General features: G+C 30.5%; 1 protein-coding gene across 1 annotated transcript in view; it reads left to right on the plus strand.

Annotated features, from left to right (window-relative positions):
* LOC143236197 (host cell factor 1-like) overlaps nt 1–13250 on the plus strand; it is a 73879-nt gene extending 60629 nt beyond the window's left edge. Inside the window, 7 exon segments of the mRNA XM_076474489.1 lie at nt 1766–2176; nt 3610–3785; nt 4444–4584; nt 6148–6336; nt 7793–8111; nt 9356–9419; nt 10846–13250. Of these exon segments, the coding sequence (XP_076330604.1) occupies nt 1766–2176; nt 3610–3785; nt 4444–4584; nt 6148–6336; nt 7793–8111; nt 9356–9419; nt 10846–10873 (1328 nt within the window). The 3' untranslated portion in view covers nt 10874–13250.
* The last annotated feature ends 4709 nt before the right edge of the window (nt 13251–17959 follow it).

Raw genomic sequence — 17959 nt, forward strand, 5'->3', positions numbered from 1 at the left:
ATACGTAAAAGATGAAGATGGTACAAGCAGTTTAATGAAACCTAAGTTGCTAAATTGTGTTATAATGTTTTCAGGTAGATGACTTGGAGCAAATGATAAATATTTAGAGAATATTAGACTGGTTCTGAAGATTCTAAGATAAGGCTGATATATTTGCATTCCATAAAATACCCCATTTCAGAACTTGGTGTGACATTTGCCAGTTTCATATTTTATAACTTATTTAGTAACAAATGTTAGGCTTATAAATAAATAGGGGATATGAGGACATACTGTGCTTGGGCTGACATTTGTTGAAAACTTGAAATAATAATGTTTCGATTAAAAAATATTCTTGTCAAGTAAGTCACATCAAAAACAAATTAGCCATGAACTTTAATTTCTTATTTTGAAAAAAAATGTCCAAAGCTTATAACTGATAATATCAGCAGAAATTTTAAAATTCTCATATGGTTACTTTGTGACCAAGAAGTCAGTGGAAAAAGCTTCAACTTAGCTAGTCTTCTATTTATGAAGTAACAAGAGTATATTAAAACTTTTTCATTCATATCCTCAGGATTTTGGTGCCAGTGAGCTATGGATGTGTTACAAGAGTGACAATTAATCCTTTAGTGTGTATAGTAGAGTATTGATGACAACAGGTAGCCTTAGTAGCTTTGCTGTAAATACAAAAAAAAAAAAACACCTTGAAAATATTCCTTTTGCTTTTGAATATATAGAATAAAATTAATATTTTGTGATTCTAAGTTTCCTTTAGTGTTTTGGTATATAATATTAACACTAAGAATGTCAGGTTTCATTTTATATTTTTATTTTTCTTAAAGGTATCCCTTAACAAGATGTGTATACTTAATGTTACTTTCCTTATGATAAATTTTTAAAACCATTAAAAGTTGTGTTTGTAACTTGATTGAACTAAAATGTGATATATTATTTCATCAAAGTTGTCTCAGTTTGTTCATTGTTTTATTTTTTTGAGATTGAAATTATCTTATTGCTACTAGAATAAGCATATAGAAAAATCTTTCAGAAATCTATACTCACTTTGTTGCATACACACCTATAGAACAAAGAATATTCCCTGTAAAAGGTCAGTCTTCCAGTGAGTGATGCTGGTGTTGTGATTTGATAAAGGAACTCATCTTTTTCATTTCTTTCTCTATGTAGTACTCTTGCTCTTTCTTGTGCAGAAAGATGATTATACATTTCTGAAGTTAACCTTCATTACATGAAAATGTATTTTGATAGACAACAATTTCTGATATTTATTTTTGCCATGTTAAGAATAAGCCTTTTTTCCAATGCTAGTGATCATGAGCTTTACTGCATATGCAGGATATATTGCCCTACTTACTTGTGGGAGGCTGTAGATTGGCACATGACATGTTAATATGTTTTGGGGTGGGATCTTCATTCAAAGCTTATGCTCCAAAATTTTCACTGCTTGGTGGGAAGTAACAGCTCTTTGTTGTGCATAGAGGTGAGTGTCTGAAATATATTTTCAGGTAATAAGAATGTTATCCTTGTTGATTGTTGTGCTAGATTATGTTATGAAACAATTATCAGAATGTTGGTTACTGTCTAAAGTTCTAATTGTCAGTAATCAGCTATGTTGCACTTACCATTAATTTTTCCATTGTAAACCTATGAAACACAATGTGTCAAACAAGTAAATGTGATCATTTATTTAGTTTTCAGTTTAGACTTGTAATACATAAAAATTACTACATAAAAATAATAATTATTGCTACCTTTTGTTTTACAGGTTCTGGTCAGTCATTGTCTGAAACCTCTCAGCCTATGGACACCTCAGAAGCAGTCCCATCAGAAGTGAAAAACTCGTCAAAAGACCACTCAGAAATATCAAACATGCAGTTAGCTCCTATAGTGTCATCCACAGTAGGAACTGTTCCACAACATGAGACACCTTCCACTTCAGTGTTGTTTAACCAACAGTCATCTTCAGAAAACAGTGAATTAGCTGTGTCCAATATACAGACATTAACTTCAGTTCTGACAACAAACAGTTCAGTGACATCTGCTGTGGTTTCAAACACAACATTAGCTAAACCAGATTTATCCAACACAGAAACTGTGTCTACTACAACCACATCTACTACATTTATGTGTGCTACTGAAGAGAAAACATCAGAACCAGCAGTTATGGATACATCTGGTTTGTAATCTGTATAAAGTATATGATTGTACTTGTCTGGAACCTTTCTTCCAAATTTCTTGATCAAGCTCTACAAATTTCATATTGTTAGAAATGCTTTTATCCAAGGAGTCTGGATTGCATGTTGGTTTTTAAGTTCAGGATTACGTTACTTGTCTTTTATTTTGTCAAACTTTTCAATGCAACGAGTATGGTACATGATGATACCATGTAATTTTTCATCACATGATGACTGGCTTTAATTTCAACTTTATACTTGTTATTTTTACAAAGTATTACACACAAACAACACTAAGAAAATGAACATTACACTGAATACAATTTCAATATTCTCTTTCAATTTGTATAGGTCCAAAATACATGTGCAGTTTGTTCAAAACTATATGCTTATTACTTTGTGAACACATTCAGATGTTTCTGCATATTCTGCTAAGTTTTTCTTCATTACAATTTTGCAATAATTTAGTTTCTGTTTATTTCAGACTGCTACAAACTTTTCAGTTACTTTTTTCTTTACTATAGGTTTTACTCTTTTGTGTGTGTGTGAGTTTCTTTGTTTCAACTTGTAAAGCCATGTCATGATGTTGAACACAAAATGCTCATAACTGTTTCATTCTCTGTATGCTATTATAAATACACTAATTTACTTTATTGTTGACTTTACTCATAGTTTTATTAAATAGTTGTGTCTACATGAGTTTGTTTGTCTAACCATGTAAAAATTTTTTTTTTAAATAGTCTATAATTTATTGGTCTAATACATAACATCTGTATACAAGTATCTTAAATGGTGTGCATGAAAAATATGACAAATGTTTTGCAAATAGTGGCTTGTAAACTAGTAATGAATTACACAGATTGAAACATGGAATATTCTGGCTTGAAATATTTAAAAGTGCATTATAAGAATAGTTAGTTTCTGCATAGTGTTCAAAATGGCACTGTTTTTAACACAAGTTAGAAAGCTGAATATTGTATTTGATATGACTATTTTAGTTTGAATATGCCTGTATGATAGCTTGCACAAAATTGCTAAGGCTGAATTCCCATAGCATGTGGTATATTAATTTCCAAATATCTAAATAAATAAATAGTTAGTGTAGAATTTATTCTTACATGTACCTTTTATACTCTGATTAAAGAAACATAATTGTTTTAAAGTATGATAAAAAAAAATTAAGGTTATTCAATGGGAAGCTTTGTTTCTTAACTATTTACATGCACTCTCCTGTATTTAGGGAAAATGTTACAGATGAGTCCAAAAATTATGGTTATTGTATATTAGCAGTTTGTGATACATTGTTATGCAAGTTGTTAGTTGTGCATTCAGTTGAATAGACAATAACCAGTGAATTAAATACATTTATGCAACATACCTCATCAGTACTCCAGACTTGACTAAAAAATATATATACAACTTCTTTCTTCTGTAGATCCTCTGGCTACTCTTGCTAGTGCCGCCATCTCATCTGCTAGTAATATGACCCAACAAGGAGACATACCAGTCAAACAGGAATCGTCAAAAGATGAAGTCTCAGCCACTTCGAGTATGCCAACTGAATCACTCTCAGCTCCAGTTGTCAAACCAGAGCCATCGGAGAACAAAACAGTGAGTGACAGATAGTACTTTGAATCAGTAGTTAAGGTAATTTTAGAACGTTTATAATCTAACAGATATCTATCCTTTTTAGTTGTAGTATTGTTTTCATTTTAAATGTTACTCTATATAGAACTTGTTTTTACATAGTTTTTATAAAAGCAACATTTCTAACTAAACAAAGATTTTCATTTCCAGACATTTTTACTATTTCTGTGAGCTTGTAATGACAAATAATGTTCTTTATTTGTTATCAGAACAGTTATTTAAGAAAATACAAGTAGTTTTGAAAAACAGAACTGTTTTTATTCTGAGAGCTGAGAAAAGATACAGATGGCTTTGCTTTTTTCTTTTTGTGTAATTCATTAATTTAATACACTCATTTGGTTGGCAGTTACCTGTAAAACAGTGGTTTGTGCTTCAAAAAACTAAAAAAATTTCAAAACTCAGTTTTTAAAATATAATTTATGAGATATGAGATTCCTGGAAAAAACAAAAAACATTTAAATGAATAAAAAGCATAAGCTAAACAAATCAAATTTATTGCAAACAATTTTTTCAAAATATGGAAAACTTAGATTTTCTATACATCCTGTTAAACATGTTTTGTAAATTCCTGTGAAATATGTATTTACTAAAATAAAAACATCCAAATTCACTGTTTTAATAGGATCCTCCAGTTTCTGAATTAACTCCTAAAGTGGCAGTAAAACGAGACAATCAGTGGTATGATGTTGGGATTTTCAAAGGGAATTCTTCACAGGTTACCCATTTTTACCTACCTTCTGAACAGTCTGAGAGAAAGGAAGATGTAAGTTGTAAAGTAAAACAGATTCTGAACAATGTTTTAAATATAAAAGTGCAAATGAATTGCATGTCCTTATTTTTAAATAATGCAGTAGAATTTAAAAAATACAATTTTCTGTCAAAAAAAGACCAATTAAAGTATTCGTTAACATAAATGAAGTAGTAATTTATCCATAGTTACTTTATTGTGCTTGGAATTTGTATTTAGATGATAGAATATGCTTCAGTATAGATATACCAAACCTAGATGCTGTCGCTCTCTTTGTTTTATTCTGATAAAATATTCCTCCTAAGTTTGTGGCTACAGATTCAAGAAATATTTTAAAATTTATGGTTCATTAGAAGATGGATAATTCTTTTCCCTTTACAATTGTTTTTGAAGGTATACAGAGCTTGTTTAATTTATTATGTGTTAAATTCACAATTTAAATAATTCTTATTAATGATGCTAATTGAAAATTTCTGCAGAAAATGGGGTTTAACTGATGATTTATTAACGATCTATACAGTTTTCATAATTAAACTTATTAAAGCATCAAAGTTTTGTAGTGTTATAAATGTATCTGATAGAATGCTGAACATTTCAGAATTGAATATGGTGGTCAGTTAGCAGTTACTTTGTTTTTGAATGTCAAAAATACATTTATAATTAAATATGTATGTGACTTTATCTAAATGATTATAGGCTTGTTTTTATGTCTGTCATGGAAATGATGTATGCACACATGCATATATTTATTTAGATAGTAAGGTGTGATGCATTATCATGACAGAAAAACTAAGTCTTGTTATAATAAATTAACAGAGACCTGCAAGACATTAGCACTTTGATTATTGTCTTTATTGCAACACTACTTCTTTAAATGCAGGATTTCTAGACTAAGACAAAATAATCCTAATCAAAGACACCAAGATTTTCTAATACTATTATTCTGCTGTCAAATACGCCTTATAAGTGTGCACAGTAAGAATTTTACTGAGAAAAATGGTGCTAGCACCTGCCTTTGTCAAAGAGCTGGAAAGCTCAACAAATGAACTACAACTCCTCTACGAATAAAGAAATAAAAAAATTAAAAAAGGTGGATGTAAATATTCTTTATTACCCATTTAGTAGAACAACATTGAAAGGTCCAACATTAGGTTCAAGAAAAGCATTACAGATTAATTTATAGATAGTACCAAGCATGGTATTTTAGTCCTAACTTAGCTAATGTAAAAAATATACTGTACAGTGTTAATTTCTCTTTATCAATGTATGGCCTAAATACAAATGGACTTGCACATTTTATGTCTGTGATTATATTTCCATTGTGTTACTCTATAAATATTGTTTTTAAAGAAATACTGTTGCAATAAATGTACTAATTTGAAAGTAAACGTTATGCAGCTCTCTTCTGATGTTGTGCATATAGTAGTTAGTAAAATTAAGATATTTCTTGTTAGATAGTAGATGCAATGAGGATTTTTCTTATCATGAAATATCTGGTTTTAATTTGGCCATCAACAGTAATTATTACAGTGAATTATTTAAGGGTGAAACACCACAACCTCATTGTTGATGTTACAGGACATAGATGTAGTTTCTATAACGAACCACTCTATGCTTAAGAAGCAGGAATTGCTGCCAGGAACAGCCTACAAGTTTCGTGTAGCTGCTATTAATGCTTGTGGCCGTGGTCCGTGGAGTGAAGTCTCTGCGTTTAAAACGTGTCTGCCTGGTTTTCCAGGAGCACCTTCAGCTATCAAAATCAGTAAGGTGAGGAAGTTTTATTTTCAGTGCTATGATCAGGTATAGCATGCATTTCACATAATCTTTAGTTTAAATAGAGATGTGTGTATGCCCACTTATTCTTTAAGACTGAAAAATATACATCTCTTTGACATGAATTCTTAATGTATTGATTGATAAAAATATTTCAAAACAAAGTAAGTAATGTTGCAACAGCTCCTGGAAGAAATATTACTATATTTAAATTGAATAATTATTAACACTAGAAAAATTAAGTTTGGTACTAAATGACAGCACCTAAATAGATAGGTTAACTATGGATTACCCTGTAAATACTGACTTCAGTCATCATTTGCATTTTTATAAAGTACTCTGTAGACACTTAAAAAATTAATGTAAAAATTAAAGTTTTTGTACTGTTACTAATAAAATACAAATAGTTGTTGCCAGTTGGTTGCTTCAGTATTGGGGATGGCACCATAATAACTAGTCTGCATTGACAGATGTGCTTCAACAGAGCTCCATAATTCTGAATTGAGGATAGTCTGTGCTTTAACAGATGCTGAACTTCATTATCCTATAACTTCAATCATCTTGATGGTTTGTCATTGTTTGCATGTAATTTCTTCAAGTTTTAAGCCACATTATACAAGTTTATGTGTATATGTAACACATTGAGCTAGATGTTAATAATTGTTGTTTATTTGCAGAATCCTCATACCCATGTGAAATTGTAAAATATGTACTTTGAAGTGTCTGTTGTAATCAATGATATAATAACCTTTTCTTTGATACTGTAATTTTAAAGTTGCATTTTGAGTTATTGTATATTGTATTGCATTAATTTTGATATCTAACTTAATGACACATTGAACAAATTTACAAAAATTATCATTCATACATGTATTTAAGAAACTTGACACTTTTAAAGTATTTAGCTGAAAGTGGTATTGGGCAGGATTAATTTTATAGGATTTTAAAACAATAATGAAATTGTTTAATGTTTTTTTATAAAAGAAATTAGACATTTAATACATTTTCTCCTTTGTTTTAACTGTCTCTTAATGTAGAGTGTGCAAAGCACGTTTTAATGTAAGCTTGCAAGTACTTACTTTGACATTTCATTTGTTAGTACTGAAAGTATTGGTAAGTAACAGTGTTGATTTTATTCATTAGTTTATGACTAGTAATTGACTGTTTGTTGGTAATGCGTGGTTACAGACAAAATAAAACTTGCTATTTCATCATGCATAAGTTGTCATATGGTTGTGCACCTTGTTGAACAAAGTCAGTGATTGTGGACAAACTAAAGTCCAGATTTAAATGAACAAATCTGCTAGGAAAACTTTACAATATTTTGTACTACTTCTGCAAATCATTAGGACATCAGCAAATAAAACTAGCTCAAACTAAAATCTTTGAGTACATAATACCACATTTACATTAGTTACATTAAAATTAATATACACTTGGTATTTTGTAGGGAGTAGATGGAGCACACTTATCATGGGAAGCTCCACAGAATACATCGGGAGAAATTACTGAGTACTCCGTTTACCTAGCTGTGAGGTCAGCTACAACCGGTGGACAAGGAGATGGAACTAAGACTACAGTTACATCTAACCCTTCACAGCTTGCTTTTGTAAGAGTTTATTGTGGCCCTAAGGCTACTTGTACAGTTAACAACAACAGCTTGGCTTCTGCCCATGTGGATACAACCATGAAACCTGCCATCATCTTCAGAATAGCTGCTCGTAATGAAAAGGGATATGGTCCTGCTACTCAGGTCAGGTGGTTGCAAGGTGAGTGATTTTGAACCCTTTGTGTGTCTTATACAAGTGCTGCATGCATGCACACACTTATCATTTATATGTTGTCTACATCTGTAAAACTTGTGTTGTGCAGAAGACCATACACTTGTCATTAATAAATATTCCATGCTTTTTGTTTGTTTGTTTTTACCACTTGTTATATGAAATTTTCATAAATTGGTTCAACATTATTTTTACTTTTAATAAATATTGCATTGTTATTTGTATTCTTTGTTTTTCTCTGAATTTAAATGTGTAAAAATTTCTGTTGTTGTTTGTGAAATAGCTTATCTTTTGCTAATGATGTATGAAGAGATGGATTTCTAATATTAAATACTTTAGAGCTTGCTTTTACAGTTTTTTGTAAATAGTTGTAACAATTACATTTATGGTAAAATGTGTATTATAATATAATAAATGTTGTATATTAAGGTATTTTTGGCCTTTGATAAATGCCAAATTAGTTTCTTCATTTTTTGTTTCATATGTGAATTTTAATAAGTTAAACATTTGTTTAAACAGAAATTATGAAAAATTACTTGTTCATGTAAACAAGTTTTTGTTTTCATAGTTTTTGTTCTTCCTTAACAAGTTATTTTTCAGTCCATTTCACTGGAACCATTGCTGTATACTTCAATAATAACTATTAAACATAATTTGGTTAAATGTGCTAGAGGGAAGAGAGTGTGTGTGTGTACATATAGTGTTATGTATAACTATTCAATCACAGTTGAGTTTATCCTGTTTCTGCCTGTTAACATTCTATTTCACTGTGTGACTGTGCTGTTATGTGGGGAAGTTGCAAATGCCATATCTGCTATCTTGTTTGCACTGATATGAGCCATTTCATACATTAAATTCCTTTTTTGAAAAGTTTTCTTCACTTGTTTCATATACAATCCCCATCCCTTCCCTGGTATTTGTGTATAAGCCTAATTTTTCGAAACATAAGTTTGGAAGATTGCATGTGTTTTATTTCAACTAGCTGGATTCCTCTGTATAAATTTTGTCTTGAATTGGAAGACTTATTGGTATATCTGTTGTTGAAGAGACCATTTTTGTTGATCTTGACCTGTTTGCTTTTTTGTTGTTGTTTTATTAGTGCACATATCTGATTTTCATTCTTGTTGTACACTTAGCAAGTAATAATGAAATAAAAATGGAACAATATTATCATAGATAAATATTGTTTAAGTATTTCAGTAAATTTAAGGTTTTGCTTTGTCTTTTCTTAGATGGTGCTCCTGCTGCAGCCAGAAACTCTGTTCCTGTCAAAAGACCAGCTGGGTCACTAGAAGGGTAAGTGAAAATTTGTGTGTTAACACCTGAAATGTAGAACTAAGTTATTTTTGTGATTCAGTGGTAGGAATAAAATATTCTTAGTTTAAAGATACAATCACAAGTATTTAAATGAATTATGATATTTCACATACAAGAACTTTCAAATGAAATTTTGTTCAAGAATGGTTCAAATGAATTACAATAGTAAAATCTAGAGTTCTGTTCCCCATGGAAGGCAGATAGCCCATTGCATAGCTTTACACTAATACAAACAAACACACTGCAAAGTTCCTGCTAAACATTCATTCCAAGAGCAACCTCTCGTGTTGTTTTTTTCATTTAAGATATTATGATTATTCATTCAGTGGAAATTGCATACCTATGACTTAAGGATGTTTAGCTATCTCTTGCCTTCATAGTAAAATAACTCTAACCAAGAGTTTGCTTTGAGAATTCATCAGATATGAGTCTCTTTGCAGAACTAAATTACTGTTTCTTCATTGGCTTACTGTTTCATCACTGTGCATGGCTTGAAATTAATGTTGGTAAACTAGCAAATTGTTATTTAATATTGCAGTCTTGCTTATAAAACCTAGAAGGCACATGAAAATTTCAGGTATACATTTCAGAAAGAAGATTCACAGATTCTTACTGCCAAGTATCAACATTCCTACTATATATGAATTTCAACCATTTATAGTATAAGACTGTGTAAGTTGTGATTAACATTTGCTTTTCACTTGTCTATCCCATTTCTGTTTTGCAATCTTGGTTTGAGCTGTATTATATACCCAGGCTGGTTATCAAGAAATGGACATATTGAGATTTCAGCTTCATCTCTGTTTGGTTGCCTATGCAATTAGTGTTGACCAACCAGCCAGATTTGCACCATCTAGTCTCTCTGGTATAAATTTTCAAGCTTAATAGTTAAATATTCTGTACTTAAGTGTTTGCTCATTAGAGTTTGTAATGAAACAAATCATGTAAACTGGGTATTTACCCCATATTTCTCTTAATCTGTCCATGATTAATGTGAAAGTTATGCCTTTTTGCTTCAAATGTTATGCCATCTTTTGACATTCAGACCTTAATTGTTTTGGTATAATTGGAGTAGTGTAAACTTTATTGATACAGGTGCTCATGGTCTTTAGATAACTTGTGAAGTTTGTGAAATGAAAATTAAAAAAAAAGTAATGAGTTTTGATATTTGAAAACATTGGAAATGAAAATATGACACAAAGATTTTTACATGGAATAAACACAAATTTACCAAATTCAAAAAATGAAATAATTATTGTGTAATTACAGTTAATTTTACAGAATAATAATATTGCTTGTAGTTGTATAAAGTTTGATGGATGATTTCAATAGTCCTAGAGAAAATGTGTGTATTTCTGTGTAAAGAGTTATTTACTGTCTTTTTTTTTTTTTTTTTAACTAATAGAACTTCCAAGAAAGTGAAGAATGATTAGGAAGTATCCGTGATCTTTATCAACATTTTGTCTGCACCCTGGGACCCAGTCCTTTGTACATTTATTGATTTTACCTTGGGGCCCATAAAGCACGGTGTACATTTGAATTGGTGGTTTTTACTACTTCCCTGTGTCCATCTTACACGATTGGATTTTTGCTGCAAGTTGATGGTTTATAAATCCGTGTTGGACTAAGCAGCTCTGTCTGCTGTAACCAAAACGTATACTTCTCAACTGCATTTGTACTTGTGTGGTCAATGAACTGCTTTATTTCTGAATATCATTTTGTACAAGAAAACCAAATCTCTTTGATTAGTACGTGATACCTGTTTCACGAAAGTATCTGAACTTTGAAAAAAAAAAGGTTTGATCTTTATTTTTATTCCAGTTTTAAGAGCCATCAATTCTTGTGCGTAATGTCTGTAAAGTTAATTACTTTCACCCCATTGAATACACAAGAATCAGTTGGAATATATCTTTTGAATATTCCATGCTTGTACACTGTATATTGGAAGCAAATGAGTCTTTTGATGGATATAAAATGAGAAGATTTTGTATACAAAGTTTTTATCAGCAGTTAAAGATGGCACTGAATTTGAAAGTAAAACTAAGTGGCTGAAAGGATAGGAAAGAAAGCCAAAAAAGATATCTGGCAATGTTGTTATGTCAGATTCTCTTTACCTCTTCCTTTGTAATGATAAGATTGGTTCCCTGAGGCATGTACAGTTTTCATTTTTGTGTGTTCTATTTTGAATGTCTTTGATCCCATTATTATAGTGAGTGTCATAATTTTAGGTTCATAAGCTATCATAACAATATACAAGTCATGATCAGTCATAGGATCAAATGTTTGTTTTTTAGAGTATGATTCAATCATAAACTTTTATTTTGCAATATTTCATTACCATATCTAGATAAGGTTTCAACAGAATAAAATAAATTTTTTTCAATGTTTTGTTCTAGGACTTTCAATGTCTCAGAAAAGATTTTTTTAAAAGTTTTTTTGGATATCTCTCTCTTATGTTTTATTTGTTATTTGGTGAAAATCATTTTATTACCTAATTTCTGTCTCTACTAGCAACCTAATGAAATGCATAGAAAGCTACCAAAATATTAAATAAAAGAGTTAAAACTTGTAAGGTTTTCTAGGTTTTTGTTTTTTTCACTACAAATATTTTAAGTTATTTTTGTTTACTAGATGGATGTGTATTAAGTAAAAATACAATGTTGAAGTTGAGAGTTGTTTTCTAAGTAGCTGTATTGCTGTTAGGAATGAATACTACAGTCCTCAATTTGAAAACTTTTTAACCTTTTTATTAATAGTATAAAGTTAATTTTATGTAAATTATTAACACACAGAGAAAGTTAGAAGTCATTGATTAGATTATTCCTTGAATTTCACAGTATTTTCAGTCATGTTTAAGAATAATTTTTGTAGTAACCTAAAAAACCAGTAAGTGCAGTAGATTTTATTAGAGAAGATTATACTGTTGTGTATGTTATAGTGATAAAGTGTTAGATAAAAAGTAATGATTTCTATTTCCATGTCACATAATTATTCATGATATATTTGATTTAATGCAAATATGTTAAATGATGCGACAAGAATTTATCAAAAGTATAATATTTTTTATTTGTTTTAATATAGTGGCAAATTTGTTCTATAAGCAGCTCTTTGCCAAGAAATAGCTAAAAATATGCTACACTGACATTAACAATTATAGCTTTTGTCATTACTTGTTTGACATTATTTTAAAATCGGGGTGATGCTTGTGTTTTTATTATTACCAGTGTTTCGTATAATTATCCCATTAACCTTTTTATTTTCCCCAAATGTGGAAATGCAGTTTTGTAAGGTGTTAATGTTTGAAATAAGTGCGTAGAGGTGTAATTTTTATTCCAAACTTTGTTAATTAGCTATTGTTCAACTTTCTAACAGTTATGGCTCCTTGTATTTTTGAACTCAGTTACTTGTTACTTTTTAATGAAAATACAGGATTTAAACAATAATTTCACTAGAAAAAACAAAACCTGTACACTAAAGATTGAAATATCAAGTACCAGAAAAGAGAGAGTATCTGTAAGGCTTGCAATTTTGTGTAACAAATGTGTCATAGTTGTAACAGTATGGTCTAATATAAAAGGCCTCAGTATTTTAAAGTGATTGTCTTATTTGCAGGCTTGGTACCTGCTATAGTTTAACGTAGGTTGAATCTTGTGCAGAAGTGGTTTTCTTGCATATTAATACTTCTGTCACTTTGTGATGTTGATACCCACATTATCATGTTAGTCTTTATGTTGTGCTCCAACATTTTTTTTCTGTGTGTGTGTGTATACCTTTTTTTCTGTACTCTGAATAAAGTAAGCTTTTATGAAACTGTTAAGTAGGTCATTATATCAGTAATTTACCAGTGACTTTTGTAGAATTGAAAACATTTAAAATGATTAAAGAAGGATATTAAAAGCAGCAGTTCTCATGTATTAAGTAATTTCTGAAATGTTACATACATTAAATGTTTTTGTTCACCCAATAGTAAGGTAATCATTACATGATTAATCAGCTTCTCTTCATTTAAAAGAAAAGTTTAATTATGCTTTTTCAAATGGTTACCTTTAAACTGTATGCCCCTGTAGGTACCCCTTTTAACTTTTTTTAATCCCACTATCTACTGCTAATTTTAACTTTTTATTGGTGTATGTTGATTTGTGTAATCAATATGATTTTGGTAGATTGTTTAGGGGAATAAAAAAAAAGCTTGTATAGTTAACATGTATATAGACTGTTCAAATTATCTCCACCTAGAATAACATCAGTTGCAACATTTCTCTAAACTGTGAATTAAAGTGCTGCACATATTTGTTGTGTATATGGAACTGTGGGTGCATTGAAAATAGTGTCAAGTCTTACCATGCCAAGAGTTGGCAGTGGGTGCCATTGACTGGGTGCATTCCTTCTCATTTGTCAGTTGAAAATTAAAGATAGCTATAGAATTGAATGGTTTTTTGGGTAGCTTTGTGTAAACATGAAAAAAACAACAAAAATTAATTGTGTAATGTACCATTTTACATTTTATGTCCACTTTTCACTTTGAACATAAATCTTACAAATACTATATGAATGGTATTTCACTGTTGAACATTTGCATCTTGTAAAAAAAATTTTTTCCTCCTCTCCCAAGTGATTTTTTGTTGAACATTCAAGACCATTTTGTACAATATTTAGAGTTTTTTTAAAAATGCAAGTTGTGGAAATGTCTGCCTTCAGAAGAAGGTGTTAACTTCAAGAAAATACTACTCAGCTTTAATTTTTAGTAAATTTACTTTTGGCAAGTTTGCAGGTCAAACATATAAAAAAAATTTAAAGACCTGTGCATACATTTCTAAAAACAAAATAACCAGCAACAAACTGAACATATTGAAAAACAAGACCTGTTACCTTTTTTATAAAGGCGTAACTAACCTTTGCTGGATGTCTGCTGTCTCCAGATGACTGCATCAGCAACATACAAAAACAGAGGGATGAAGTGTTGAAATGCCCACTGGTTATTATTATTTGTGATTGTTTTTACTAAATATACAAATAATCCAAAGCAATTTTGTGAAAACTTTTGTAGTTTATAGAAATTAGATGTACATAAAATTAATGAAATTTTTTTCTCAAAAAATAAGTAAAAAAGTCACTACACTTATTAAATATAATATTTGTATATAGTTGATATTAAGACTTGTTCATTTTCCCAAATCATTTAACTCTACTTTCTTAAAAATTAAATTTAAAAAAATCAAATACTCACCAGAAACCAACCATCAAATACTTTATTAATATATTAAATGAAATGCTAACACTAACTATGTTAACATGAAAATTTAAACTACACTAGTTTAGAACATAATAGTTTCTCTTAAGACTTCATCAGGATAATGTGCAAAATGCCTCATGTTATAATTTTTCTTCTATTTATTATTGAGCTTTACTTCAGTTCAAAAGTCAAATAAAAACCTCTGAAACAGTAGTTTCACCTTCATAGTTTTGGTAGTCATGTTGTAAACACAAAAGCAATCAAATAGTTCTATAATGATTATAAACTGTTTTGGTGGGTGGTGTTCTATATTAACTACTACCAAGAAATTGCTATGAAGGGAGGAGATTGGATGACTAGATTCAGAATCATATTGGTTTATACTACAACTATTTTAATTGGTTTATAATAATTATCATGTCCAAAACTAGCCAAGGAGCAGTACAAACTGATATACTAAGAATAATTTCCTCTATAGCAGCAGATCTCAGACTTTTAGACTGAACCCCCTATTGTTCTCGACATGCATATACTGTTTGAATATATGTATCACAAAATATTGTAAATTGTAGTGTGCTAGGGGTTGATAAAAGATGCATTAACTATAGAACAGAGTAAGTTTTATGTGATACATTACTTTCTTACTAATAAACACATGTGCAGTATTTTTTTATATTTTTTTGTCAACCAATTTGTGGTACCTAAGATGTTTTTGAACTAGAGCACCTGTTTTCTGGATGGTTTGCTATTTTTGATTTGGTAGTTTTTACCTGTGATTGGATGAATAATTAGAATGAGTATTCCCAATGCTATGGTGCCATCTATATTTATACCTGTTCTATTGTAGATTCAGCATCTCTCACAATTTTGGCTTGTTCAGTTTGTTTTCTAGTACAATTTGTTATTAATAGATTCTTTCCTCTATTCTGTAGTGCTTATATCTATCACCTTTACAGCTGTTTCAGTTTTCATATACCTTTGTATGTTTGCTTAGTAAAGATCTAGTATTGATGTTGAAAATCAGTATACCTGAATAACATGCATTTAAACTATGAAAACTGCTTCATTATTGTAATGTAAATAAAAAAAAAATCATACCCTTTTAACTTTTTCAATAAAATATTCAAGCATGAGAAAGAAGTTCATAACATTTTAAGAAATAGTGGACCTTATTATTTTATGAGAGTTTCATTTAGGATTTTTGTACCTATGGTAAAAGTTTCATTTTTCGTTAACTTGTATTTATAAAAGAAAACAAAAAGTAATGTCTTAATAAAACTAGAAAGTAAAGTTTCTTATCATTACAAAACCTTTCTGCTTTGGAGGCAGTATTATGTAACAGTCAACTCCACTATATGTTGGTAAGAGAGTTGGCAGTGGATGATAATGACTAGCTGGTTTCCCTCTAGTCTTGCACTGCTAAATTAGAATTGGCTAGTGTAGATAGCCCTTGTGTAGCTTGTGCAAAATTCAAAACAATCTTATTATATATTACTATTTGGACTTTTGATAAAGATAGTAGATTGTCCAATCTTACTGCTGACTTTCTGTTATCTCTAATCAGTTTCCTAATAGCCTCCTTGACTTGGTTGAAGTTCTTTTCTGGGTTGGAATAAAATTCTGACTATACCCTTGTGTCCTCAGCATTTGGCAATATGGCCACTGCCTCCACCCAGTGGGCTACAGTGTTGCTTCCATCTCATGATATTTGGCAGGGGCATATCAATAGTTGCCAGGGTGATGGTGGATGAAATTGTCTTGGTAGCTACGAATATCTCGCAATTTATCTCCCAGGAACTTAGTGAAAGAGCAGAGATCTCTTACTTGATGACCTCTAAAGCCTTGGAAATACCTTTATCAAGTGCTATGGTTTTACAGGAAGATAGTGCTCACAGTTTATTCTCCTCCAAAGTATCTGAGGAAACCACAATGTAGAAGAATAGCTAATTACCTGATAGGAAGTGCTAACTCAGGTACCTAAGGTTGATTCTATTAATACCCACTAGGTTTTCTGTGAATACTATCAGATTTAGGGCAGCTCCTGCTACTTCAGAGGTGTCATTGTCCCCAGTTTCTACTTAATAACAAGAAGTCTTCCATGTCTTCAACAGAGCAATAGGTCAAGCTAATTGGCTAGTCAGGATTGAAAGCCAAGATTGCCAGCAAACAAAACATGGTATTTTTATAGTAAAGATTGAATATACCAAAATAGTGTGCTTTTTTTTATATATATATAATTCAAAAGGTTCAATCAACATCATGGAGTCAAAGTTTTCTTTATTGATAACTACAAGACTTCTTGTGAAAATTTCTTAAAGTGCTATCATTAAGGTTATATGACATTTTTCAGGATTCATCATACATATGTATTTAGTTCTGTATGAAGAAATGTTTCTGAAGCACTAGTATATATGTGGTCCAAAAAATTTCATAAAGGACTTGCACATAATTCCACTCTCCCTTTCCTGGTTGTTGTTTGTAAATTTGTGAAATCTTCCACCATTGCCTACTTGCCATAAAATATGATAGGTTCCAAGAATGATATAGCTTGACCAGTAAGTATAGTTTCTATATCTCTCATTAAACACAACTCAGCAATTTTGTAAAACACTGTACACATATCCCAACTCTGAGAGCCAAGTACTACAACTCTGGTGTTCCAACACTTGTTTGCCTCTATTACAACTCAAATATAATTTAAAAAATAAAGTAACACTGCATGTAATTTATTATAACTTCCAAAGTACAATCGTTTAGCACACAAAATATACAACCTGCACATCTACAGGACAAATATGGAGAAAATTCATAATATTCACCAAATATGAAAACAACTTTTAATCAACGGATCAAACACATTTTGATTAATAACTACAGTTTTTTGCCAGCACCACTAAAATACACACAATCTGTGTTCGCATCTTAATGCAGTATTAACCAACTACTGCAGTGTTTGCTAATCACAAACGCCTCACTATTCTAACCAAAGGTCTTTGAATTCTCTTCGTATTCACATTATTGTATAAAACTTCCACAAATAGATTTTTATGTAACGTGAAACGTGGTTTTACTCCACGCACAACTAAATCACACTAAATAAAAGTACATATCTCATGTTGAGAGACTAACAATGATAACCAATAGTAAACAACGTTCATGGTCACAGCTAACACCTGTAACATTGTCGTCTACGAGATGCAACATCTGTTGAAGTTGATATTGTGGACAGAAAAAAAACAAAACAAAAAAAAACTACTCTGATAAAATCCAACATAATTTTTCTCTA

Source organism: Tachypleus tridentatus, chromosome 13 (genome assembly GCF_004210375.1).
Source record: "Tachypleus tridentatus isolate NWPU-2018 chromosome 13, ASM421037v1, whole genome shotgun sequence".
NCBI classification, from domain to species: Eukaryota; Metazoa; Arthropoda; class Merostomata; order Xiphosura; family Limulidae; genus Tachypleus; species Tachypleus tridentatus.